Source organism: Passer montanus, unplaced genomic scaffold, assembly GCF_014805655.1.
Source record: "Passer montanus isolate IOZ18808 unplaced genomic scaffold, ASM1480565v1 scaffold66, whole genome shotgun sequence".
Classification (NCBI taxonomy): Eukaryota; Metazoa; Chordata; class Aves; order Passeriformes; family Passeridae; genus Passer; species Passer montanus.
This window is the reverse complement of record NW_024371704.1, coordinates 1,925,954-1,951,843: the sequence shown is the minus strand read 5'-3', so window position 1 is coordinate 1,951,843 and position 25,890 is coordinate 1,925,954. Positions and strand designations below refer to the sequence as shown.

The window sequence follows — 25,890 nt, the reverse complement described above, 5'->3', positions numbered from 1 at the left end:
CTCAGAAAAGCCAAAGTTCCATGTCAGTCCTGCCTGTCCAGCATAATTAATGGACAGCCAAAAGTCAGTCCTGGCTCGCATTTCTTACAGCTCCACCACTAACCCACCAATAGGAAACTCCTGATACAGCCACTGCTCTCCTTTACACACTGGAAATCTACTCCAGAGGATGGAAACAATCTCTGCTAGGTGTTTCTGGATTTTCATGCTCATCAAAACAGGCTTAGCAGTCCAAGAAGCATGGCCCTGAATCATAGTTCAACTCCGTATAATTAATTTGCTATCCCACATCCCTCCCTCAACTGAGGACAGAATACCCAATTAATAAGTGGGAAAGGCATCAGCTGGGGAGGCTGTGGGAGGAAAAAGCCCCATAACATGAAAATCCTGCCTCTTAAAGTAGAAACTGTGTATCTGTGTCTAAAAGTTGAAAGAAAGATTCCAGTATTCCCTTAGGAGAAATGAATAATATATATGTATTTCTTTTTTAAAGGGTACTGTGTTTTCACATTTAGAAACATTCCACACACTAAAACTGACATTGAGTTCAAAGTTAGTATTCCAAGATGGACAAGGATGTTCAGCAGCAGGGCTCACACCATTCCATCCACTCCAAAAGATCAGAACAGCTGCAATTCCCACAGTGCCCTGAGACCAGGTATTAAAGCCTAATTACTGATTTAGATGAGTACAGGGTTGGTCTCACACTCTTGACTGCAGAGTGCAGCAGAAAGGGGAGAGGAAATTGAGTTGTGGCCTATGGAATAAAGCCGACAAACACCACCTGCTTCTCCATCCTTGGCATTGACCCACCTGGTCTGAGATGTAAAGAAACTGAGCTTTGAAGCCAAGCTGTTAGAAGGCTCCAAGTTCCTGTATCAACTTTCTCCTGCTTGGAATTTTTATCTGTATATCCAAACAGGATTCATTACAACCTTCAGTGTTTGCTAAGCAGTTCCTTCTCACAAATCCTTGTTACCAAGGCATTATTTTCTCCTAATGGATGCTTCCCACACTCTGCATTCCTCACCCCTTCCATCAGTGGGGGTTCAGCCAACTTTGAAGCTGCCCTTTCAGAGATCTGAGGGATTCTACTAATCCTGTAGAGATAATCTTAGTATTTAAAACATACAAGATAAACAACTGGGCTGGGAAGCAAATTTGTGGATGTTTCACCAGCCTCTCTCTGCTGTGCCGAGTTCCACAGCCACAAGGTCCAGAGTGCCTGGTGCTCACCCCAGGAGTGGCAAGGATTCATCTGATGTTATTCTCACCAAGACTGCTCTGCTTTATATCTTTTTCAAGAACATGTCATTCTTTCTCCTCTCCCCTCCTAATGGGAGGGTGTTTGAATACTGAAAAATGGCCCTGTTTATTGCAGATTGGGAGTTTTTATCACGAGTAAACACAGATTTTAACTCACAGATGATCTCACAGTTACACAATTACTACCAATTCCACATTTAATCCAGAGATGGGCAAACTGTCAACTAGCCACAACTTTTCAATATGCAAAATGACCTGAGGGTTGCAGTCTGTGTCTGGGTGCACTCAGCAGTTAAACATCACTAAAGAGCAGACACAGCTTTCACTCTGGCAAGGCTCATGTGGACAAACACATATCTGTTGACAAAACTGCTTTTTTCTTACTCACACTGGTTCTTGCATCAATGCCTGTAAAGGTGTGTTCTACTCACACTTCTTTTTTAAGAATGTAGGCGTCCCCATTTCACTCAGCAAAGTAAATTAGGATAAAGAAAAAATATTAAGTATAGCTTTGAAAATTATTACAGCCTAACATTCACCACATTAGTATGTATCGATTCAAAATCTGTGGCATTTTTATTACCACACACAGTGCACAATGGATTTCTTTAAAACTGGTTTTAAATCTGAATGGCATAATTTAGAACTACCACTCTGTTACATTTTCCACTATAAATTACTAAGAACTCTCAATATTAACTCCCTGTTAATACATCTGACTAGGAATAACTATGGAGTTATGGGATTATAGCATCAATATCGAGGTTTTTTATGGGCTTCTCCTTCTCTAAAACTGAAAAGTCACAATAAAATCTCTTGCACCCCTGCTATTTTTAGGCTGAGATTTTTCTTTTCTGCCTCAACTTAAGGAATGGTATTGTTAAGAGCTTGCACACTGACTCTGTTTTGAGGCTTGTGCTTTAAATAAACAGATTAGCATTCTTTTTAAAATATGCCAAGTCAGGCCCCACATAATGTAGATTGATTTATCCGTGACACAAAGCCAGTTAAATCCACTAGACTGAACTCACAGGTGAAGCCAGTTCAGCAAGTAAAAGAGCAATCTGCTTTATAAAGTTGTCATATTTCCCATTTTCTTTGCAAACAATAATATTTTGCATTAATAAAGGAAACTAGAGCTGTAATGACCACAGACGCTGATGGACTGCTCTGAAACCCAAACCATCAGCATTAGCTCCAGGAGTTTCTCTCTGCATAAAGAATTCCTGTTAGAAGCAATCAACTCAGCCTGCTTTTCTGCAACCAGTGGCAGTCACCTGGCTCATCATGCCTGTGCACATGAAATTATCCATCCAGAAAACACACTTTTCTCCAATAGAAACATGGTCTGCTTTGGTAGCAATGTTTGTTGTTCATTCACAATGATATCTAGGAGCATCACAGAGCAGTACAAGCCATGGCAGGGCCTCTTAAATTGCTGGAGAAAGACATGAAATCTGAACCCAAATCAAATCTGTGGGTACCAAAACATCCAGTGGGAGCTGGGTCACATGGACAATACACAGCATAGCTCTTAGTTTGGATCTGTGGGTACCAAAACATCCAGTGGGAGCTGGGTCACATGGACAATACACACCATAGCTATTAGTTTGGAAGATATGCCTGGGGCTGTGTATTCTAGTACCATCTGTCAGAGGTGGGGCAGTTCTCTTCTGTTCATTGGGAAGTTTTCTTTATCTCTTCCAAATTCCCAGAGGGAGACCAGGCCCATCTCCACACCCCTGGAGCTCCAGAGGAAAACTCCACCCTTGTGCAGGATTCCTGCTCCAGCAGAACCACAGCTGGCACTGCAGGAGGGCTGAGCCCCCATGGGATGGGACTGTTGCCACCACCCTGACCCAGGGTGTCAGGGCCTATTCTGACTCTGGCAGTGGTTTTTTCCTTCTACCACATTTGTATTTTTAATTTTCCTATTAAAGTATTAGTCATACTCCTATATCTTTGCCTGAGAGCCCCTTAATTTCAAAATTATAATAATTCAGAGGGGTTTACATTTTCCATTTCAAGGGAGGTTTCTGCTTTCCTTAGCAGACACCTGTCTGTTCAAACCAAGACAAGCTCAAAACTGGAACATTCTGCACTGCAATAGGTTTTTATAAATATAAAGAAGAGAGAACATGAAGGAATGTTCAGTAGTATTTAAATAACTATCAGGAGAAAAACTGTTTGAATATTGTGCTCTTTCTTTTGTTATTTTTTTAAACACTTTTTAAATTCCACTGGTGGAAAGTGCTTGTAATTCACTCAAGTTCAGTTAAGTGTTTGCTGAAATTGAACTATTCAACAGAAGAAATATCCAAACCCACATGTGACTGTGCCTGTAGACTGCACAGGTGGATTGTCTACCTCTAAGGAGCTGCAAGAAGGTTTCTTTACTTCATGTCCTTAATTTTTACTTTATTTTCCAAATCAACATCTTTTGTCAGAATATGCATTTATCTCTCTTTTTATACCTGCCTGCTTTTTTGGAATGCCAGGCTTTCCTGAAAGTAATCATTCAGAAGATGTAAGGAGTACAGAGCAGATGTTTTAAGTGGTTGAGAACACTGGACTGCTTCCTGTTCCAGCTTTGAGTCATTTGGGACAGCAAGCATTTGATTTCTCAAGTTCCAGGATTTTTTCACAGTAGAGAGCCTGTACTTGGGGACCAAGTCTGACATTCTGAACCAGATTCCTTCCTCTGAAGCCTTTATGACTTTATGATTCTCCTTTATGAAAAAAATTCTGTACATTGAGGAGAGCCCCAACCTCTGCCCATTACCTCTCCAAGCGGAACAGGCCCCTGCACAGAAGGGAACAGTCAGACTAAGGTTCAGCACTGGACACTGGCAGAAGAGAAAAACCAAACATCAAAACTGAAACAGGGGAAATTTAGATCATATATTGGGAATAAATTTTTCCCTCTGAGGGTGCTGAGGCCCTGGCACAGGTTGCCCAGACAAGCTGAGGCTGCCCCATCACTGACCAGGCTGTACAGGCCTTGGAGCAACCTGGGATACTGGAAGGTGTTCCTGCCCACAGCAGGAGTGGAACAAGGTGATCTTTCAGGTCACTTCCAACCCAAACCATTCCCTGATTCTATGATAACAAAATGGGACATGATAAACAGATAAGAACAGAACTATTGCACTGTGTTTCAAATCTTCAAGATTCTTGTCATATCCGATAATTTGTTCCATAGTAAGAGCTCATGCAGGTTTCAGCTGAGGTTTTTTAACAAGTGATGGCATTAAAGCATCTTTTGGACCTATGTTTGAGATGAGAGTGCATGGAAATTTGTAGCAGGATGTGTTTGGAAATATGCATCCATATCTCTCATGTATTATGTACATTCATGCACACCCACAGTTAAATATCTTTTCTTCAAAGCCTAAATCAAAACAGTCACACTTCACTCTGCACTGGCATGTTTATATAAAGAGAGCATTTGAAACATTTATTAGAACACTAGCAAAGGCCATGATGCTGTTAGCTTCAACACAGATTTTAGCTACTCATCACTTGAGTTCTAAATATGCAGAATTTATCTATGTGGAGCATAGCAGGGAAGAAATGCAGCCACTGCTCATAAATATAGAGGGAAATTGAAGGCAGATAAAGAGCAAGGTATAAGGAATTTCTTTGAGTATGCCTGATGCTACTTTTGAATTTATCACTATTATTTTACTGGAACAGCAGACTGTCTAAACATCCTACACAAATTATATCAATCATTGGAAAACACCATTTGCTTGCTGGGGAGAAAACTTATATAAAACTGATATCCTGTTCCTGACACAAGTTTATACAGGATCACCTCTTATAAGATACTACACCCAAAAGTTCTTTTATGTTAATAACTTATCAGTCATTCTTATGTTACCAAATGAAGCAGAGAGAAACTTTGGAGTATCTTGCAACTCCTCTTAATTCTAGTCATCATCCACTGCCAGCATTTCCCCAAAGGCCATTGTAAGAAGCAAAGTTGAGCACAGAAGCTCCAAACTCACCCACTGTCACTGCTCTCCTCCTTATCTACAGCCAGTCAAAGGAATCCCATCCACTCCTGTAAAGGAGCCAAGGAACCTTGGCTCCTTTGTGAGCATCGTGCTGCTCTCAGCTCTGCTGCCATGGGGCTGTGTTTGTGTACACAGCAGCCTCCCACCACCTCCAGTCACAGATGGGACTGGGTTAGGAAAGCAGCTCGTGGCCATGGTCAGGATACTGCTAAGAGCAACCCTGGCTCTCCAACTGCTCTTTATTAGAATTGTTTTTTAATACACTAGAGCCCACATCGAGGAAAATTATAATTTAGTAAAATAGCTCTTCCTTCTCTCAAATATTTGTATGATAGAACATTCCAGAATTTACTGCTTTATCTGTACAGTTTCTGAATGTTAAAGAAACTTGTCTTCTGACAGCTGTTAAAATTCCAGAATGGAACAGGCCAAGCATCTGGGGAAACAGTGATTAAGCTTAAAAAAATCTTTTTTCTCTTCCAGTCACAACCTCCTTCCTTTCCCCATTCCACCAAATCCCCAAACCTAAGTATCAGTACTCTGACAGGTAGTGGATCCAGCTGACTTTTTGTGCTTTTAGGTCTCACTGAGTCTGAAGCTCATTAGAGGCCAAGAAAATTAAAAAAAAAAAAAAACCAAAAAAACAAGGAGAGAGGAGGCTTCAATACATTTTTCCCCCTGCCTCTGTCATGAGGGAGAGAGGGATTGTTCTCATTCCACTTCAAAAATACATGTACTTGAAGTATTTAAGTAATCAGCAGCACAAAAAGGCTGATGAAATCTTGAGAGAGTACATCCAACCATACTGATACAGCTATAGGTTTTGGCTTGCTTTCTTAGTGATAACCCTTCTTCTCACTGGAAGTTTCCTGGAAACTGCTCCCTTATTTTAAAAATCCATTGATTAAAAGCTGACTCAAACATCCCCAGATTTGGAATATGCAGCCCTGATCCGCTGGTTGATCCAGGAACTGGAAGTAGGGAGAATTCACCCAGAACTGAACTTAGCCTTCATCCAAGTTATTCACATGCAGAGGACATCACTGCCAGGAGGGAGGGAAAAGAATGTCTATGGGAGATGGGACAGATTTAAAGCACAGATATTATCTCTTCAATCTGTTCTTTGTCTATTATCCCTGCTGTGATTGAGACTATGCATATTAACAACTAGTAGTCCATTTTAATGCAGGAATACTTTTTACCTTTTCATTTTTTCCCTTCATTGGTCCATTAGGGGCAGGGAAAGATGTGATTTACTTCTGAAATTTGCACATATTTTTTAAGGAAGGCTATTCACTCAGGCAGAGCAATGCCCATGGATACAGACACCACTGGCATGAACTGAAAATTTCCCCCTAGCCTGCTGGGAACTTGGAGGAGATGGGTTTCGCCACTGCCATGCTGCCGAATTACACGTGTAATTCTGGAATTACACATCTTCCCTCCCATCTACCAGACCACTGCAGTTTCTTTGCTTCTGACCAACCAGCCTACAGGATCTGCATACCCTGGTCCATGTTCCCAGCATTATTTTCTGACCAACTTGCAGATGAACATACTTTATTACCAAAAGCAGAGACTGCAGTGTCTTGTGTCCTCTTCATCCTCCAGACCTACACTGACATCAGGCCTACAGATTCGAACCTTGCAGGATTAACTTGAGCAAAAGAAATGGCAACTAATAAAACTACATCTTTCATGCTTTTGCTTCCTTCTACTTTTCTGCTGTCACCACTTCTTTTCACCCATGTACGGTGCTTTACAGCTTCTGTGCCTTCTAAGACATACCTGTACTACCTAATTTCAGTGACACATCTAAACAACATTGGATTTACAAGCAGAGAACTAGAGTTAAAATGGAACCGCGAATGCAATAAGAACATGTAACAACAATCCAAGTGAGCACTTCAAGAGGTGTCCAACACTGGGGTATTGCTTTGAAATCCTATGTTTCCAAAGCACACACTATATCACAGACAGAGTACTGGGAGTCAAAGACAAATTGTATGAGGAAAAAGTTCACACTTTTTATTACAAATGTTGATTGCATTTCAGAGAGTTTTCCTTTAGGCGTTACTAGAAGAACTTTGTATCATTGACAAATCAGGGATTACATCATGACTGGACCATGTTTAACCAAAGCTTGGCCCTTGTCCTGAGGATGAGGTTGTATTTGTTCTCAGATTTCTGCATAAATGCCACAACTCTCTAGTATGAGAAACTACCAGCTCTGGTAAGAAATGTACCACAACAGGCAAATACAGAGTTACCTCCTCAAAACCCTCTGCCAAGGAAAAGCTCAATCAGAACTAGCCAGCACCTGCTCTCCACATTATCCCATAATCTTTCCTTGCCTGTTTTATCATTTGTTCAATCTCAGATAACGACAGAAATTATTTTCGACATTATCTCGTATTGATGAAACAGCCAATATGTCTGCAAAAGATCTTGTTCACCAGCAAGTGAAAATGGTGTCATTAAAAATTTACATCAGATTGGGAGAAAAAAAAAGCATGAAGCTTTTTGACAAAAGTACAGATAAGATCTGAATGAGTTTCTCATCTCTCCCAGCAAAGGACAGTCTGAAAACTCAGAATTTTACCTGACCTAACTGCTAATGAGCAAGCACATGTGAACAGAACAGAAATCTTATGTAAAGTCATGTGGAACTCTGTGTCTCACCCACAGCTGACAGGAGCCAAAGCCCAGGATTCAGCAGCTGTATTTGCTTGTCTCTGTCCAACTCAGTAGTCTGACTCAAAATTCAAAGGACATTCTAGCTTAGACCATGAGCCAAGATGTTGTTATCCTATTGCAAAGGTTTCATACCTTCTCGGTGGTATCTCAGGGGCAGCTCCTCACAGCACTGACTCTTTCTTCTTCTCAGCACAGCCAACAAACTCCATCTCTCACCTCTCGACCAGCCAACCTGCTCTTTTATAATACCCCTCTTAATTGGATCCAGCTGTGGCCTATTAAGGGCAGGCTTGTTCTTAATGCTTGAAAATTAGCACAGCTGTAACTCTTTAGGGGTGAGATTACTTTCACCACTATCTCTAGTCTCCTACCTTCTATCTATCCACACCAAGAGCTGATCACAGCTGGAAATTATTGTCACAGACACTGATGTGTCCTGTCCCATGGCAGGAGGAGCTACACCACCCTCTTGCCTCCAAGCTCAACACAAACTCATCTTGCTTGGAGGAAAAAATTCCTAGTCTTGATTTCACAAGTCTAGGGCTGGAGAAGAGAACATCACCACAGAAAATCATTTCAGGAATCAATAACTTCATTAGAAATGCACTGGCATTTTGCTGCTCTGAATGTCTCAGATTTCACCCATTTTATACCTCACAGGCACCTGACTCTCCTTTTCAGTCTGCTAGACTTAGTGCCACGCTTAACCAAACTTTGTCTTCTTACCTGTGTAGTTCTAGAGGAGAATCTACCTTCACTTTCAGACAAAATAAGCTTTAGATGTTTGAGTTCCTAAACTTCATTCCAAGACACAAGGTATTATTTCCAATGGCTCTTCTCTAAAGCCTCTCTAACACACATTCCTGAGAAAACAATCAGTATCTCTGAAGGTACAGGATCTACATTCTTGTTCAACTCTCTCCACTACCACTGTAACTAGGGAGAAAAGAGGTAAAATACCTCTACTTTACAGAAAGGAGATGCAAAGGAAGCTGAACTAACAAAGAGAGGGCAAGGCATGGGGAATGAGTTTAGTATTAGCCCCCATTTCCCATCAGAAATTGAATTTAGTTTTTTGAAACTACTACCCAAAGGTACAGATAATTTACATGACATTTTCCCAGCCCGTTACTTTACTTTACGGCATGGAAAAAAATTATAGTAAGATTAAGTAATTTGGTTTGATGGCTTCATTTCCTAATGCTCTCTTCCTGAATGATTGCTGGTATTTGTGGTGATGCTTCCACCCTTGGTAAATGCTGAGATACAACTTCCCAGAGATAGCAACGAAGTCAGGACTTCGTTAATTCCTTGAAACCTACAGATTGTTTAATTACTTTAATTCATTTGCCATTGTGTTTGCTACACACTAGTAAAGCATCAAATTGAACACTGGTATTTCCATTCCTGCAAAAGCAAATGAAAAGGACTGACAGACAACTGTACTACCATCATTAACAAGTTATCTGCTAGTTTTGAGCCAATGCTAGGAAAGCTATTGTAATTTAACTGAGAAGTAAACATACATTTTAGTGTGTAAAACAAACAAAAAAGGTAATGTCAATGTGCAAATTCCCATCTGCATTACCTGTTCTGTGCTCCATCATTCCAGAAAACTGGTGTTAAACAGGCAATGAAAAGCAAAATGCTCTAAACAACCCCAGCCAAGCGCCTCCTGCTTCATGCAGGAATTGCAGCTCCTTCACACCTGAGTAAGGCCACAAGGAGTAACCCAAATTGCAGAGAATTAAGTCGGGGCTGGGCTCTCAACTCTAATACATTTGTCATGTAAATTTTTCTAACTAAGAAAGAGTAACCAATCCACATTGCACAGGTAGATTGGAAGTAAGACCACAAGCTTTAGTTCTGATTTATGTAATAAATATTAATGAATTATTAAGGAACTATTCACTGAGGTTTAAACAACCCTACATCTTCCATATTTCGAAAGCTCTACAAATGTATATTTAATAATAGATAATTAATTTATAACAAAATTAAACCTAAATTAAATCCTTATTTCCAGCCATGAGAGAAACCCATTGGAGAGTGGTGAGATATATACTGTTGCTTTATAATAAGGTCACTTCTCCATGGCAAAATTTTATTTCTGCAAGGTATATTATTTGTGCAGCTAAATCAATACAGACCCACAACACAAGGGTGATGAGAAACCAAAGCAATCACCTCTGCAATGGCACTGTGTCTTGTTTTCCATTCTAATAAACCATTTATTAATTAGCATTTCCTATTGCTTCTTTTTTTCAGCAGTGATCTATCACATTTGGCCTTCATCACTCATTTTTTCTGCTCATAGTTTAAGTAAAGATAACTTAGTCAACTTTTCAAACAAAGAATTTTCTTATCAAAACCAACAGCAGCTGCTGAGGAACTTGGTCAATGAGTATCAACAATATCAAGATGCTGCATGGATTTATTGCCCACATTCTACTCCTTGTACAACAAACAGGGCTTGGAGCAGCCTGGTCTGGTGGAAGGTGTCCCAGCCTATGGCAGGGGGGCTGGAACTGGATGAACTTTAAGGCCCTTTCCAACCCAAACCCCCATTTCAGGATTCTATCTGTACAACAGGAAAGAAGGAATACCCATCTATACCCTTTCACAAGAAGGCCAGTCTTAAAATGTGGAAGAGGTAAAAAACTGGAGGAGCTCACAAGATCACTGCAGTGCCTTTCACTGATGTCCCAGGGGTACTCCAAAGGCACTCCCTCCTAAAGCTCCAGCCAGGGAAATGCCATGGCAAGAACCCTCAGCAAAGGTCTGGCTTCAGAACCAGTTCAGAATAGGCAAAGTCACTCCCAGAACTGGGATTTCTCTATGAGTCTCTTTCATGAACCTGAAAGGAGGGTATAGCCTGGTAGGGGTTGGTCTCTTCTCCCAGGCAACCAGCAAGGGACAGGAAGACACAGGGGAGGTTTAGGTTGGGCATTGGAAGTTTTCACAGAAAAGATGAAGGGGCTGCCCAGGGAAGTGGTGGAGTCACTGTCCCTGGAGGTGTTTAAAATAAGACTGAACATGGCACTCAGTGCCACAGTTTAGCTGATAAGGTGGTGTTAGGTCATAGGTTGAACTTGATAATCTCAAAGGTCTTTTCCAATTTAGCTCATTCTGTGATTCTGTGAATTTGTCCTGTTTGATGACATGGAAGATCTATGCAACCCACAGAGGAAGGATCTGAAACTATTTTTTCTAGTCTGGATTCTTAAAAAAAAAAAAAAATCTGTTTCTTTAACTGCTCTGTTCTGATACAGCTTCAGAAAGCTCCATATTAAGAGTCTCTTGAGAGTAGCATCTTCTACCAACCAAGTAACATAGTTTAGCTGGTACTCACAGATCTTATTTTCCCTCTTATTTGCAGAGATCCTCTGCCCTTGCAGAATAATATAATTATTCTATAAAAGCAGAGAGCATATGGAGTGCTTTCCTCCAAGCAATGGAGCTGAGCACCGTGAAAACCATGAACATAAGCATTTTATTAGAGGTGGTTTCCCTTCCCCACCAACTACTGAGAGCTGCTGTGAAATTCTGTTGAAGTCATACTGTGACAGGGTACAAAACAGCTATGAAAGGATTTGCTTGCATTACACAGGGTTTACTGTTAATTAGCTCTTGTACACATTAGCAGCAGATAAAACCAGCTTTTTTTTTTGCTGCTGTTGAGGAAGTGACGATTTGTTGAGAGGACATCCTTTTTGGATACAAAACTAGCAACAACATTGTAATTAGAGTTAACATCTACACAACATTCTATTGAAGCACTTGACAATAGTGGGCCTGGCTAATTAGTTTCTGTTAGTTAAAAGGGAAATGTAAATGAAATTTTCTTGGGGCGTAAACAGAGACACCAGCTTACTCAGACCAGAACATCAGTGCTGGTTCTTTCCTATCACATCCAACACATGCTCCTGATCACATCTCCAGATATACAATCTCAGATGCATCAGAAAACAGAAACTTCACTCCTTTGATGATCTCTTCTCTCATAGTATTAACTTGAATGAAGCCTAGCAAGGATAAACCAATTAAAATTCATACTTTAGATAAAAGCTTTGTCCACAGCCTCACTCCAATCACTGCACTAGCCAAATTTTTCTGGTGAACATGAAAAGAACCAGCCTTTCCTGACTCTCTAGAATATTTTCTTAATGAATAACAGAGCATTATTTTTACCGTTTTTGAATCATCCTTTTAGACAACGGTTATCCCATTCTAGGGAGCAGACATACTCATGTTTTTGCTGATTGCTCCAGAACATGCTGGCATGTTCTATTGTGTGCTGTTCCAACCACAAAAAACACTGAATGCAACTGCCAGGAAGTAGCAAAAGGAGGAGTGGCATTGTAATAAGAGGCAGGAAAGGAGGATGGATAACTTCTTTGGGAATCCTAGGAAATTCCAGCCTTCCTCTGCTTTCCATCTTTGCTTTGGCAATTTCTAGGAAAGACTGGTATGGAAGGTGGAACCAAAACCAAAGCCCTAGAGAAATAATCCATACAGGAAGCTGCATGAGCAGCTTTCCTTTTGGACAGAACTCTGTTAAATCTAAAGGTTAAAAATCCCCAAAACCAAACTATGAAGAAAGAAATGCATTGCCAAAAGTAAGGCTGTTTACCCACAAACTTGAAGGGACTAAAGCAGAAAACCTGAAGTTTCACCAGCCATTTGGAAAACAAGCCATGTGATGCACATCTGATTCCTCTTGATTAAACACGACAGAAAGAATTCCTTTGCTATTCTACCAGACTCTCACAAAAGCCTTCAAGTCAATGGATCATGGCATAAACAATTTGCAAACTAAAAAACTGGAAAGGAAAGCAACACTGCTATGAAAATGGAAATAGGAGAAGATGAGCAATCCCTTCTTTGGGTTAAAGCCCTGCTCTCACTTCGAGCAGAAAAACCTGTCCCCTTCTACTCACTGATAATTCACGTCAATGGAAAAAACTCAAGTTAAGGGTCAGACTGATTATTAATTAATTTCAAATTTATATGTCTCAGGAGGGTGCACAGCTGTTAAAAAGACATGAAGAAGGTTCTATCTGAAGTTAAACACATCCATTTTGAATTTACAACAAAAAATGTCACTTTGCCAGTGCAGTTTTGCCCATTTTTAGCCCAAATAGAATGAATAATTTTCACAATTAAAAAAACAAAACAACCAAACCACAATTTCACAAATCTAATATAGAGGTATGAAGTTCCCTTCTTTGCCTTGAAAGTGAAAGAATACATACTGACATTTAAACACACTGCAGTAGTTTTCCTAGAATAAATTCAGCAAGGCTGAAACAAACAAAAAAAATATCCATCAGATCCAAAGGAAACGGGAAACATTTGAGGGCCTTCCCCTTCAGACTGAATAGAGCAGGAGTAAAACCACTGAACAGAGTAAACAAATTCCTCTCATTTCTGTAGTTTGATAAGGCCCTTAAACTTAAGGAAATAATAGTAATAATAATAACAGCACATTATATACATGTGTGTATATATATATATTAATTATTATAATAACACATTTTCTGTATTTGTGTTTTGAGTAAAGTTGATGAAATTGGGGCCTTTAAAACTGGGGCAGCGTGGTTTGGGTAAGTCCATCTGAAAATGAGGCCCCACAGAAGTATCTCAAACTGGATATCCCAGATCAGGAAGATTAAAACAAAACATTGAAATATTGAAAAATGCATCTCCTGTTGCTTATTCATTGCTTAATGAATTAAGTCAGAACTGATACTGATTTAATAAACAAATGTACCATTTGATAGCATTTATAGTGCACTGTTTTTCAAGTCCAAATATATTCTCCCTCATAAACTAGAAATAGGTATATTCACATTATGTACACAATTAGGAAGGAAAGGCAACCTTAAAACCTTTTGAAAAAGACAAGAAAAAAAACTCAGATTGAAAATCTTAATGAGATGGGTTTGATTGAATTTATGCATTTTTCATCTAGTCTTAGCTCAGGAAAGTAATCCCAAAGCCTAGAAGTCATATTAACCAGTTTGAATTTAAGAATGAACAAACTCAATGGCAATGTAGAGATTTCATGAAAAAGAATGCAGAATAAAGCCTACATTAATTTGTTTCAATTGTCATTATTGAAAAATAAAACTGCTGCAAGGTTACAATTTTTCTTTTAAACAGAAAATGAAAAAAAGAATCAAATAATAGTTTTATATGAAGTATGGAAGAAATTTTGTTTTGTTACAACATTTATTTTTTCAAGGGAAGGCGTATGGAAGAAAGAGACTAATTTGCTTTTAAATTTTGTCTTAAGCAAAAAATAACAACAAAAAAAACCCAATAAAGAGAAAATAAGTGCATTCCAATTTTACCATCTAATAAAATTTAATCTGGAAATATGAATACTTAAAGGAAATTTCAGAATTTAATCCTTATTGATTTAAGCTAAAAATAAAAACAAATTTAAAAATCAGTCTAAATGAGCAGAATATCTAATTGGCTTTCAAACAGAAAGCAAATTTGGATGTAGAGAGGCAGATCTCCCAGAATCCAAGGTGGGTGTGTGTTCAAACTGGCTGCTATGACATTTCAGTGGCGGGCAGGTGTGAAGGATGGGGTGGGGATGTTACCTAGCGTGCTGTGGCAGAGTGGACTGCCGTGTCCATGGATAGAAAATGCAGTCATGACTAGCTGGGCCTCTACACCTGCAGGCAATTACAGAACAAACCACGTCATTGCCACGCCCCAGGACATGCACAGGCATGCGCCCTTGTCCACACGTGCAGGATGGAGACACACAGGCAGCCAGCACCCAGCCAGTACCTATCCATCAGCCCAATGCAGTCCTCCAGGTGTGGCCCTATGCACCTGCAGCAAATCCAAAGTGGAAACAGGGAGAGAAAGAGAGACAGCTGTTATTTACACACCCAACGAGCAGGAAGCCCCTTTGTGTTCTTAATTCTAGTTCTTCTCTTGCTAAAAGAGACCTGTGTCACCAAAAATTATAGCTTGTGACAAGAGGAACAATAATAGCAATGGCATTCCAAGGCAGGCCATATCTTGGCTCAAACAATACTTAAGGCAGGTTTCACCAGTGTATGTGGGAGTCCTGACAACAGGGCTGCTTTTCCTGTGTGTTTTTATGAGTCATCAAACCAGTGATTACTGCACAAAAGGTGTTCATTTACAAGTCGAGATTTCCAGGAGCACAATCCAGAACTTGCTTTTCTTTCTGTAATTGATGCAATTGTTCATTTTGTTCTAAGATCCCAGCAGGGTAACTGAAGAAATATTTTGGAAGCTGAAAATCCTTTTTTCAACAGGGAAGCTCAAGGATCAACTTCCAGCAACAAAAACCACAGCAAAATGGTGTCTGCTGATTCAGACATTTTATTCTGCTTTCCTTAAATGCTGCCAAAAGTCCTCCACCTGCACAATCAGCAGGTGCTCACCAAGGGCATTGGAAATGCAAGGAATCCCTAAATGCAGCACCACTAAAACACAGCCATGGAAAAGAGTTTGCAGAACACATGTGGCATGTGTGGATTTCCCTAGCCCCCATGAAGAGCAGGACTGCTTTCCTGGGCCCCTGCATTCAAACATCAAGTCAAATACACACACAGCAGTCAGGATTCTCAGAGACCTAAAGCTGAGGTTTTGGGGGTTAAAAACACCTGAAAAAACTCCCTTCAGTGCTGCACACCCAGCTAGGCATTCTAGCATGGGAGTACCTGGCCCTCAGCATTTAAGGAAACCAAACCATTAATTTCAACTCTTTAAGAAGATCTCAGAGCCATTTCATTAACAGGCCCTGTGGCGGTACATCCACTACAGGCAGCAAAGGTGATCTGACACATCAGTAGACTGCAACTTATTTCTGTTGAGGCATTTTAAATTTAAGGTGTGATCCCCAACGCTTTCAAAGTTTGCTGTTTTTCAGATTGGCTTTGATGGAAGGATATGCATGTCAAAAAATCTGAGAGTTCAAATAAGCTCCCACGAGATCTTCTTTCTGCTTCACCATCACTTGCCACTCCTCAGCTTTTGCTGCATTTAAATTGGTATCACTCTGCCATTATAAAATGAATTCAATTTCCCTGTACCTGCTCATCAGGGAGAGCAGTCCAAGTAAACCTTACCCCATGTTTGTTTACTTGAATTCTTATTTTTACATAAGACATTTACTCTGATATGCAAATACAAACTGGAAGGATTTCCTCAATGATTGCTTTCTCCAGCATACGTGCAGACATTAAAAAGATGTGTTAAATATCCAGATAATGCATAAATGTAAGGGTTGATTTAAACACAGTTCAAAAACTTAATAGAGAGAACTCTTGGAATTTCAGCTGACCTGGGCATCAGCACTTCAGAATTCAGGACTGTCTGAATTCTAATCCATCTCAAACACATCCAATGTTTCTTCCTTTCGTGGCATTCTCAGCAATTCGCAAAAAAACAAGCTCAGCAATGAAGGAGGCTGAAGAATTGCTCAGATTGTCCATTTCCTACCACACTAAAAAAAGCTGAGCTTAGACTGTTGCTGTAAATAAAAAGGACATCCTCAAATTCGAGGTCTGAGAGCCTGCTACTGGTTTAGAGAACTGGCAGACTGACATCAAGAGCCTGTAGTCTCGGAGTCACTTCACATGGTCATTTGGAGAACAGGACTGACTGTTGCTGTAAATAAAAAGAAGGACATCCTCAAATTCGAGGTCTGAGAGCCTGCTACTGGTTTAGAGAACTGGCAGACTGACATCAAGAGCCTGTAGTCTTGGAGTCACTTCACATGCTCATTTGGAGAACAGGACTGAATCCAAATTGCTACTGCTGGACCTCACCCAGTGCAAGTTGAAGTATCATGATTTTCATTTCAAATTGTAATCTTCTTCAGTGGGCTTGACTTCCCCAAAGAGAAAACTCTGTCCAGGTGCAATTCCATTACTCCTAGTTAGGCAGTTCCCAGTTTCCTCCTTGAGTGGCTGTCCTGATTACATGCAGGGAAGTACAACACTGTGTGAGTCATGGCAATATTTATTCACGGGGTATTTTGTACCACCAAGTCATCAGGTATTTTTCCCCAGGAGGGAACTCCCTTCATTTCAGGCTTTTTGACCCATATAAGCCTGACAAAATCATACATCATGCTGTTCACACCCAGTGTTCCTTCTGCTTGGAGTCTGGATGATATTTTCTTTTCCAAGTTGGCTCTGAAAAATGAACTGGTTAATTGAGACATGCCAATTCATTAATGATATATTTAGTACCTTACAAAAGTTCAATACAGCTTATCCAGAAAATTACACTTGGAGCTCATCCTAGCTTAATAGATATTCATCCTCTGAAAGGAAATTTGGGGTTTTGAAAATTGCAGTAACAACTAGATTTTTTTTTTCCAGGAATAATCCAGAAATATTGTCATTTATCAACCTTCTTTAAGATTGAAAGGTGCGGTTTCAACTGCACAGATATGGGGTAGCAAAGCCATTCCATGCCAGATGGATTCTCAAAAATCTTGGTCAATGGAAACAAACAAAATTGATTTTACAATGGTGTAAGTGGATTATCTCTGGGAAGGAGAAAACCCTTTTTTGTGATGGTCATCCAACTATTGACAACTCTACCCAAGGGCTACTGAGCTAACAGGTGAGAGGAGCAAAGTTGAACTGGAGCAGGGGCTAGGAGGAAACTTTGCAAAATGAAAGAGTAACAGTTCTTCTTATCCAGAGTGTGTTTGCAACATTCTGTCATCTGGAATTCAAACTTTCTTCCTAAAAATACACCTAATCTTTAGAGACAACACGGTGCTTCTGCCCTCAAATCCTTTCAGGACCACACACTGTTGCTGGAGCTCCCCTGACTTCTCTGGTCATGGCTTAGAAGGAAAAGAGCATTTTGGTGAGGAGCAATGGCCTCCCTTCAAAAAGCTGTGCAACAAAACATTTGTATGATGAGGGGAAGTGTCCAGTGAGATCTCCCATTTGTGTCCTGCCCAGCAAGGAAGCAGGCTGTCACTTGCTATTGTGTAATTAGTGTTTTATTCCTGTGGAAGCGTTCAGTTTTGGCTGGCTCTGCTAGAAGAGGTGCCAAATGCTTTCCAACTCTCTTGAATTAAGTGGGATAGCTGTCCCACGTGCCTCAGACCTGCTCCAAACTGGCTGCAAGTCGCTGATACTTATCACAGGGATACAAGGGCAGGAGCACAGTTGTTGCACCCAAGGAAGTCACTGTCTGACAGTCCTTCTGGCCAAAGCAAGATCATTAACAGGGCTGGATAATTACACACCTATTAAGAGAAACAGTCATTACACTTAAATAAAGGAAGAGAATAGTGCTAGCAAACCTCACTAAAGCAGCCCTCTGCAAATGCCAAGATGGAACTTGTGGCAAAACACAGGAAACAGAGGTGGGACAGGTCCTTCCTTGGTGACAACTGGTGGGCATGACTGGACACATCATGTGAGAACTAATAACCTATTTTATCAAGCAGCACTGCAGGAATGAGATGATACCACACTGGGAAGCATCGCTCTGCAGCAGCTCAGCCCTTCTGGATGGGTATCCCAGCTGTACAGAGAGGGCACTGGAGTAATTCCAGCACTTGATCTGGCAGCCAGGAGAACAGATGTGGGGGATGAAGCAGAATTACGTTTTCTCTCTACCTTTGAGCCAAGAGCCAAACAGCAAGCTGTGTTCTCTCCACAACCTATTTCAGTGAAGAATCATGACTAAGGGGAATTTAAATACTACTTTCTTAAAGAAAGGGTATGAAACCAGAGAACTCAGCCTTGAAGGAGGAAAGGAGAGAGTAACTTATTAACTTATTTCCCTTCTCTCTGTGGGCATATTCAGGCCCTGACAATGTTGGCAAGAAGATGGACAACCTGCAAACCCCAAATATCTTGGACAGTCTTATATAGCTTCATTAACATAATCACATGCCACAAAGTCTCTAGGAACACAAAAAAGGATAGTAAGCCATGCTTACCCAGATGTGGGGGGAAGAGAACCTTGTTTTTCTAAAGGATAAAAAAAATACCTAAGAATAGACACATCAACTTTTTAATAAAAGGACATAGATTTCCACAGGGAAATTAGTGTCATGGAAAAGGGATAGTTTCGCATCTGGGAGATGGGAATATCATGGGCTTTGTGTATATAAGTGGGGAGAGACCTTTAGCCCTTTAACTACTCCTTTTTATGGGGATGGGCACACTGTGGGACATTCTTTCACCTAATCAGAAGAATAAAATAAAGAGGGAAACCAGAAGTCCAAAGATTAAAAGGACAACATCAGTTGGCATAAGGGAACCCAGTGTCAGCAACAGCTGCCAATGAGGACTGCCAAGGTCAGATAGAACTGCCTAATGCCCTTCATATTTGTGCTTGACTTAGGTTTTTATGTCTAGTGCTGAAAATGTGACATTCTTTCTTCTCAATCCAGGCAGATAAAAATAAACAACCACTTGCAAAATACGAATGCCTATGGAGAGGTGGAAAGGCATGGAAAACCTTTTGCTCCCTTCCTGGTCTAGGAGTAACACAGTTGGGACACAAACACTAGAAACAGCTGGGCCAGTTAGAACTCCTCAGGGAAGAGGAGGGAATAGGATGAAAGGTTGCTCACTGGAGGTCAGGAGAGCTGCAAGGCACTTCCTATGCTGGGCAGACAGTAAATCCATCACACATCCGTGGTTTTGTCAGATTAGATCAGCACTGGCACCTTCTCCATCTACATAAGCCAGGACCAGAGCTCCTGGAGCGAGCTTGTCTTTTAATGTCTTTTCTTCTTACCCTCTTCCACAGTAGCAGTGTTTTCCTTATTGCATAACTGATTTAAAGGGTCTGGGGCGGGGGGAGACAAATCTGTAACAGATCCTGGCTGTGTCTCTGTGATCTCCCTCTCATTTCCCTAATGGCTCTATTGTAATTAGATTTGCAAAACCAGCAAAAGGTCTCATTTTGAATGGCAACAGCTGTTGACATCAAGATTACATTGAATAATTTACTGGTTTAATTTTAGCTGCTAAACAATAAGAGCCTCTTGTTGAAGATTATTTCACTGGCTGATGTTTTCTCTTTTTCCCATTGCTGCCTCTTCCTCTCCTTGTATGCTGGACACTCTGAATTGCCCCATGGAAAAGGCAGTAATAACTTACATGGCCTGTGCAAAACTATAGGTGTGCATGTGACTATTACTGTTGTGTTGTACAGGTTCTTAATTCTGGCTCAGATCCATGGGCTGTATTATTCCAAGTGTAACAAATTCCAAGTGTAATAAATTATTCTGGACAATTTAACAGGACTTCAGAAATTGATGCTCAGTCTCAGGCTCTTGTACAAAGTCTGGTTTCAAACTCTGTGCATCAGTCCCTGTAAGGAAAGGAGAGCAGTAACACTTTTGTCTCACAGTGATGCTGCTGGCTTAGCTCACCAATACCAAATAACAAAGATTATGTCAAGGAGCAAATACTAAAAAAAAGGTCATTTTACAGGCCTAAAATTAAGTGAAAGGGCAGTATTTGCTACAAACCAGCATAGAAGGAAAACTGAGAGCATTGCTGTGGAAAGTTCTTCTCTGTGGTCCTCAAAAGGGTTTTTTTGTGATAAACTGCTGGACATTCATGACTAAAACCTGAACGTCATGAGAGACCTGAAAATCAAAGGTTAAATTCCTACTGCACACTCTCTTTTCAGGAGTGGGACAAGTGCTTTACTAAGCCAAATGAGCTACAAAGCCCCCTGTGCTAGGAGCAGTGCATGGATTGGAGGGCTCCCTGCAGAGCTTGCACTCACCCTTGGGTGCAGTTGGGATGACAGGGATGGCACTCCCGATCCTCATCAGCGTACTTGAAAATGAAGCTGTTGGCCCCCTGCAAGCCATCAGGGCATTTTTCCACACAGTTTGGACCATCCTTGAAATGGAAACACTTTGTGCAGTGGTCAGGTCCCTGGAGAATGTGGAAGAAAGAAATGCAGTGCATTGAAGTTACTCTGTCCTTTCCTGCTGCACTAGGGTTGCACTGGCACACACTCAGCAGCACCTGCAGCAGCTTCTCTTCCCAAGGATCAGTGAATTACCTGCATGGCACCAGCCTCTCAGATAATTCCTGCTGCTTTTGGCCATTAGCTTCTTCTGTAGAGTGCAAGACTAAATACCAGCTTCAAGACTAATACCAGCTTTTTAATAATATTGGTGTGCTTAATACAGTGAAGTCAGCGCCCACTTTAATGCTGAGAAAGTTTCTGCTACACTATTGAGTACTGAAGCAGCTTTGTAAACCCTTCAGTGGGATCTCCTGCCTCTGCACTTCAAAACTATTTTCCACAAGCGTTCTGCACATGGCATCTGGTCACAGCAAGAATGAAGGACTACAAGGTCCTTCATTCTACAAGATAAACGATTACAAGGTCTCCTTCTCAATACACATGAAGACCAAATTGTTAAGACCAACAAACCAAGACTCCTGAACAATGTAAAATTTTAAAGCTGTGATGATAAGCCAGTGTATAACTATATCAGGTTGAGCATTGGCCTAGGATTTTATGTCCATAAGCCCTGCAACAAATCCAAATTTCCCTAATGGGCTGAACACTTGAAACATTAGCTTCTTGCCTTATGGCTGTATTGCAGAAAAACACAGTATTGTAAGAAAAATTATGATGCCTTTCTTTTTTCCATTGAGTAAGTCACAGAAATAAAGAAATAAATTACAGGCTATATTTTCTCAATTATGAAAAGCCTAAAATACAACTCCTCATTTCCAGTATACTTGGGACTTTTAATCTTGGCAATACACAGAAAACTAGAACAAAGAGACAATTTCTATCTCCCAAATGAGCAATAACCTTTGAAAGAAAAGTTACTGGCCATTATAAAGGTGAGAAAGAATTAACCATCATTTAGGATGCATTAAAAATGTTATCTATCAAAAGAACTTAAAGGCTATTAAAGTACAAAAAACCTCCCAGCATACTGTTCAAACTGAGGGACTGAGACAAATTCCCCCACTTTTTTTCTGAAAATAGGGATGAAAGAGGGCACTCAAACCCCAACTGCATGCTGTCAGTCTGTAAAAATTGCATGTATCTGTACCACTAAAGCATTGAGACAACTCAGGAAAGAAAACTTAAGATCACTTTCTTAAGGAGGCAGATCCAATCACCAATTTAGCACGAGCAGAATTCCTTCCTTACATGCAGAAAATGTGTGTTTTCTGCTTTTGTTTCATTAATTTTTTTTATCCTGCACTATATTTTTGCAGGTTACCCTGAGCCATAACAAACCAAGCAGACCAAACCCTACAAACACAACAGGCTGTGTCCTTACCGGCCCGTAGCAGGTGATCATGTTTTCCTCCATCTTCTCACACTGCGGATCACACTCCACACACACAGAGCCATTTGCAAACTCTCGGAATTCCCTGAGGAAATATTTTGCAGGCAGGTTAGGAGAAATCTGACTCCAGGCCAAAACGGAGCTCACCTGGCTGGGTCTTCACCGGATGGAATTGATCTCAGGGGCACTGAGGCCAGCAGGTGTCACAGCCACGTGAAGCAGAGACACCTTCCTCACCACTATAAAATTATAGTGAGGGCCTTCATCTCATTCAGAAATGCAGACTTTATTAACAGGACAAAACTGCTGACTTCTTGATATTCACCTACAGGATTGTGGCTCAGGAAGCAACTAGCCACATGTGAGCGCTGATGACAGCTGCCCTTGTTTCAGGTAGGTCTCTGAGCACATGTTTTAAAGACAGTTCTCCAAAAGGCTCATAATGTTTTCAGCAATAATTCTAGACTGAGCTCTCAATCTATAAAATGTCAAAACAAATCCTTTTACTGATTTATTTAATGGATCCACAAGAAACCACCACTCAAGTGACTTTTTTTATTAACCGCTTTTAAGAGGGGGAAAAAAGGTAGTGATGGCAGTTGAATTTTTTCCTTCAAATATTTCAGTTGCCAGTTACCTCTCACCACAAACCTCCAGCACTCTCCCAACACAATCCATCCCACCTTCTTCTAGGCCAAAATGAATTTACATCTGAGTAAGTTGCTTCTCCCCCACTAAAGACAGAGTGAATCTTTGTAGCAGGCTCAGAGTAGACCAGGCCAAGCTTTGCAGGGGGATCCCATCTTGCTGCATTAACCAATTACAATATTTGCATTAACTAGTTACAGATGTGCTGCACACTCATTTTAAGAGGCTCCAGAAGCATCCAGGTAAAGGTTGTGAGCTCAGGTGATCACTGCTCACCCTCTATTCCTCTACAGCCATTGGGATCTGCTGAGGACATCAGGATGGAGGAAAACCTCACTAGAGCTCACTCTTCCCTGGCTCTGGGAGTAGATTTTTCCTGCTGAGGACTAAAAGAGATGCCAAACACAGCTTGACCCCCACCCTGACTGTTGCTGCCCTACAACATCAACATGCAGAGCTGTCCCACAAACAAAGTTCTCCCCCAGCCCAGGTTATAAATATTTTCACATATTTAGGACAGAACAGAGCCTGTGGAAAGTGTCAATACCATTTACTGATGGATAGAGAACAGAACATACTCATTGAGTCTCATCATGCTCTTACTGAGACAGGCTCCATGGCAGCAAAAGTCACCAAGGGGGATCAACTTATTCTAGTGCACTGACACCACAATTGGGGTCTGCAACTCTCCTTATTGGCAAATGAAGGAGGTGGAGAGAAGAGGACCTTTTAAGTAAATAAAACTGTGCTCTAACAGAGTATTCTTTGCCAACCTTCTCCAGATGGAAGAGTTGAGAATATTTTCATGCATTTCTGGGAGTTCATTTGGCTTAGTTCAGCTTTATTTTTCTGTCATAAGGCAGATTCAACCACCTTGTGCTGTGGAGGTATTCCCCCAGTATACGCAGCAAAAGGAAAATGGGCAAAGTCCTGTTGGGTTTTTAGATTTATATTTGTGTGTGCCATTACACATTGCATTATGAAAAAGAGAGTGAGTTTTGCTACTTTGGGGTCCTTATTCAGAGAATTTCTTTATCAGATGCCTCAATCCAACTCATCTGAAAGAATACAATTGTGTGGTTCTGAATAAGGGCATCAAGGAGGGAAAAATGAGGGGGCTTGGTAACTTTTCACCCAAATCAAACTGTTCACGTTACCAGCAATGCAAAAGGTGCAAGGTGATGATGCTGCATGAAAACTTTAGTCAGTGGCATACCAGGGAAAGTGTTCCACACAGGTTCAGATCCAAAAACCCTTAAATCTTACCCCATGACACTTTTCACCCCAAATCAGTAATACTGGCAGTGGAGCCAGATACTGATTAATACAAACCCCAAATGACTTACTCAGTGAAGTCCTCAACAATGCTAATTGGCAGCTTTGGGGAGAAGCCACAGGGAGCGTCTTACCCGTCGTAGAGGTTGCAGGAGTCGATGCAGGTCCTGCCCCGGATGAAGCGCTTGCAGGACAGGCACTGGTCTGGCCCCGGCCCCCAGCAGCCGTCACTGGAGCACAGCTCGTTGCACACCATGCCATCAGCAGCTGCAGAGACAGGGCTGCTGTCAGGAACGCACACAGCCCCCCAAACCGAGGAGAAAACATCCCGGCAGCACCGAGCGCTCGGAAACGGAACCTGGGTGTCCACATTTCCCAGGAACGGGTGAGACACCAAGCTCGGAATTCACTTCAGTTACAAATCCACTGCAGATTTGGGTGAAGTGTGCAGTTTGGAATTAACTTGCTTAGTCTAATTAATTTACTGGGCTTGTGAAAAACCCGTAACTTACAGAACTACCTCAAACAAAATAAAAGTAACAAACTTCCAAACTAGACGATAAGAAGAGACCCTTAGACCTTGAAACAAGAAGCCGTAACTTACAGAACTACCTCAAACAAAATAAAAGTAACAAACTTCCAAACTAGACGATAAGAAGAGACCCTTAGACCTTGAAACAAGAAGCCGTAACTTACAGAACTACCTCAAACAAAATAAAAGTAACAAACTTCCAAACTAGACGATAAGAAGAGACCCTTAGACCTTGAAACAAGAAGCCGTAACTTACAGAACTACCTCAAACAAAATATAAATAATGTAAACTTACAAACTAGAAGGTATATATATTTAGGATATATATTTATTATACATATTTATACAATAGTATTTATTTATAATAATGTATGTATATCTAATTATATAGATTAATTATTTTATATTTATATAAACATAGTGTATTTTTATATAAAATAATATAAATTATATAATATAAATATAAAGCTATTGAAAAACATTACACATATACAACAAATTAAGAGACAAAAAAAAGAAACTAGACTCCTAGAGAGTGCACATGTTCTTTAAAGAACTATCCTGCATGCAGCCAGTACTAAATAAAAATACACACCTACCTCACAGCTTTTACAAGTTTTTTATATAAAGTTTTTTTCCAAAAATCACAGGACAGAAAAAAAGCAAATCACCATTGTGCCACAACACAAATACACAGAGCACTCAGCTGGATATTGTACACTCTCCTGGGCTGCTCCTTTCAGAAAAAACTGAGCAGGAAAAAGATTTAAGAGTGCTGCAAGGATGATCAAAACCAGAGAACGGCTTCTAAACCAGGAATAACCAGAGAAGTGGGGGAGAAAGGACATGATTAAAGCTTCTAAAATCCTGAGTGGCAAGGAAGAGGTGAGTAAGCATGAAACAATTGTTCACTGCTTCTTCCCAGTCCCTCATGGGCATTCAAAGAGACAGGAATCCAATAGGGTTAAAATCTGAGATTTTTCTTCGTGGAAAGTAAAGATCAACCTGTAAAATTCCCTGACACATGACACGGTAAATGCCAAAATTGTAAAGGATTCAAAAAATCAACTGTCTGCATCCACTGAAGTTCTACTGAACTAAAATATAAAATGCTCCTTATGAATTGAGGA

The 25,890-nt window shown here is 40.6% G+C and overlaps 1 protein-coding gene across 2 annotated transcripts in view; it reads right to left on the bottom strand.

Annotated features, from left to right (window-relative positions):
* The window catches only part of ERBB4 (erb-b2 receptor tyrosine kinase 4), a 483,644-nt gene that overhangs the window by 118,238 nt on the left and 339,516 nt on the right, over nucleotides 1-25,890 (bottom strand). The window contains exons 13-16 of one of the 2 annotated variants that reach the window (XM_039728642.1): nucleotides 24,363-24,495; nucleotides 22,297-22,390; nucleotides 20,763-20,917; nucleotides 14,597-14,671 (exon numbers count right to left, since the gene is read on the bottom strand). In XM_039728642.1, the coding sequence (XP_039584576.1) occupies nucleotides 14,597-14,671; nucleotides 20,763-20,917; nucleotides 22,297-22,390; nucleotides 24,363-24,495 (457 nt within the window). Of the gene's footprint in view, nucleotides 1-14,596; nucleotides 14,672-14,789; nucleotides 14,835-20,762; nucleotides 20,918-22,296; nucleotides 22,391-24,362; nucleotides 24,496-25,890 lie in introns of both variants that reach the window. The other variant, XM_039728643.1, reaches the window with a different exon arrangement.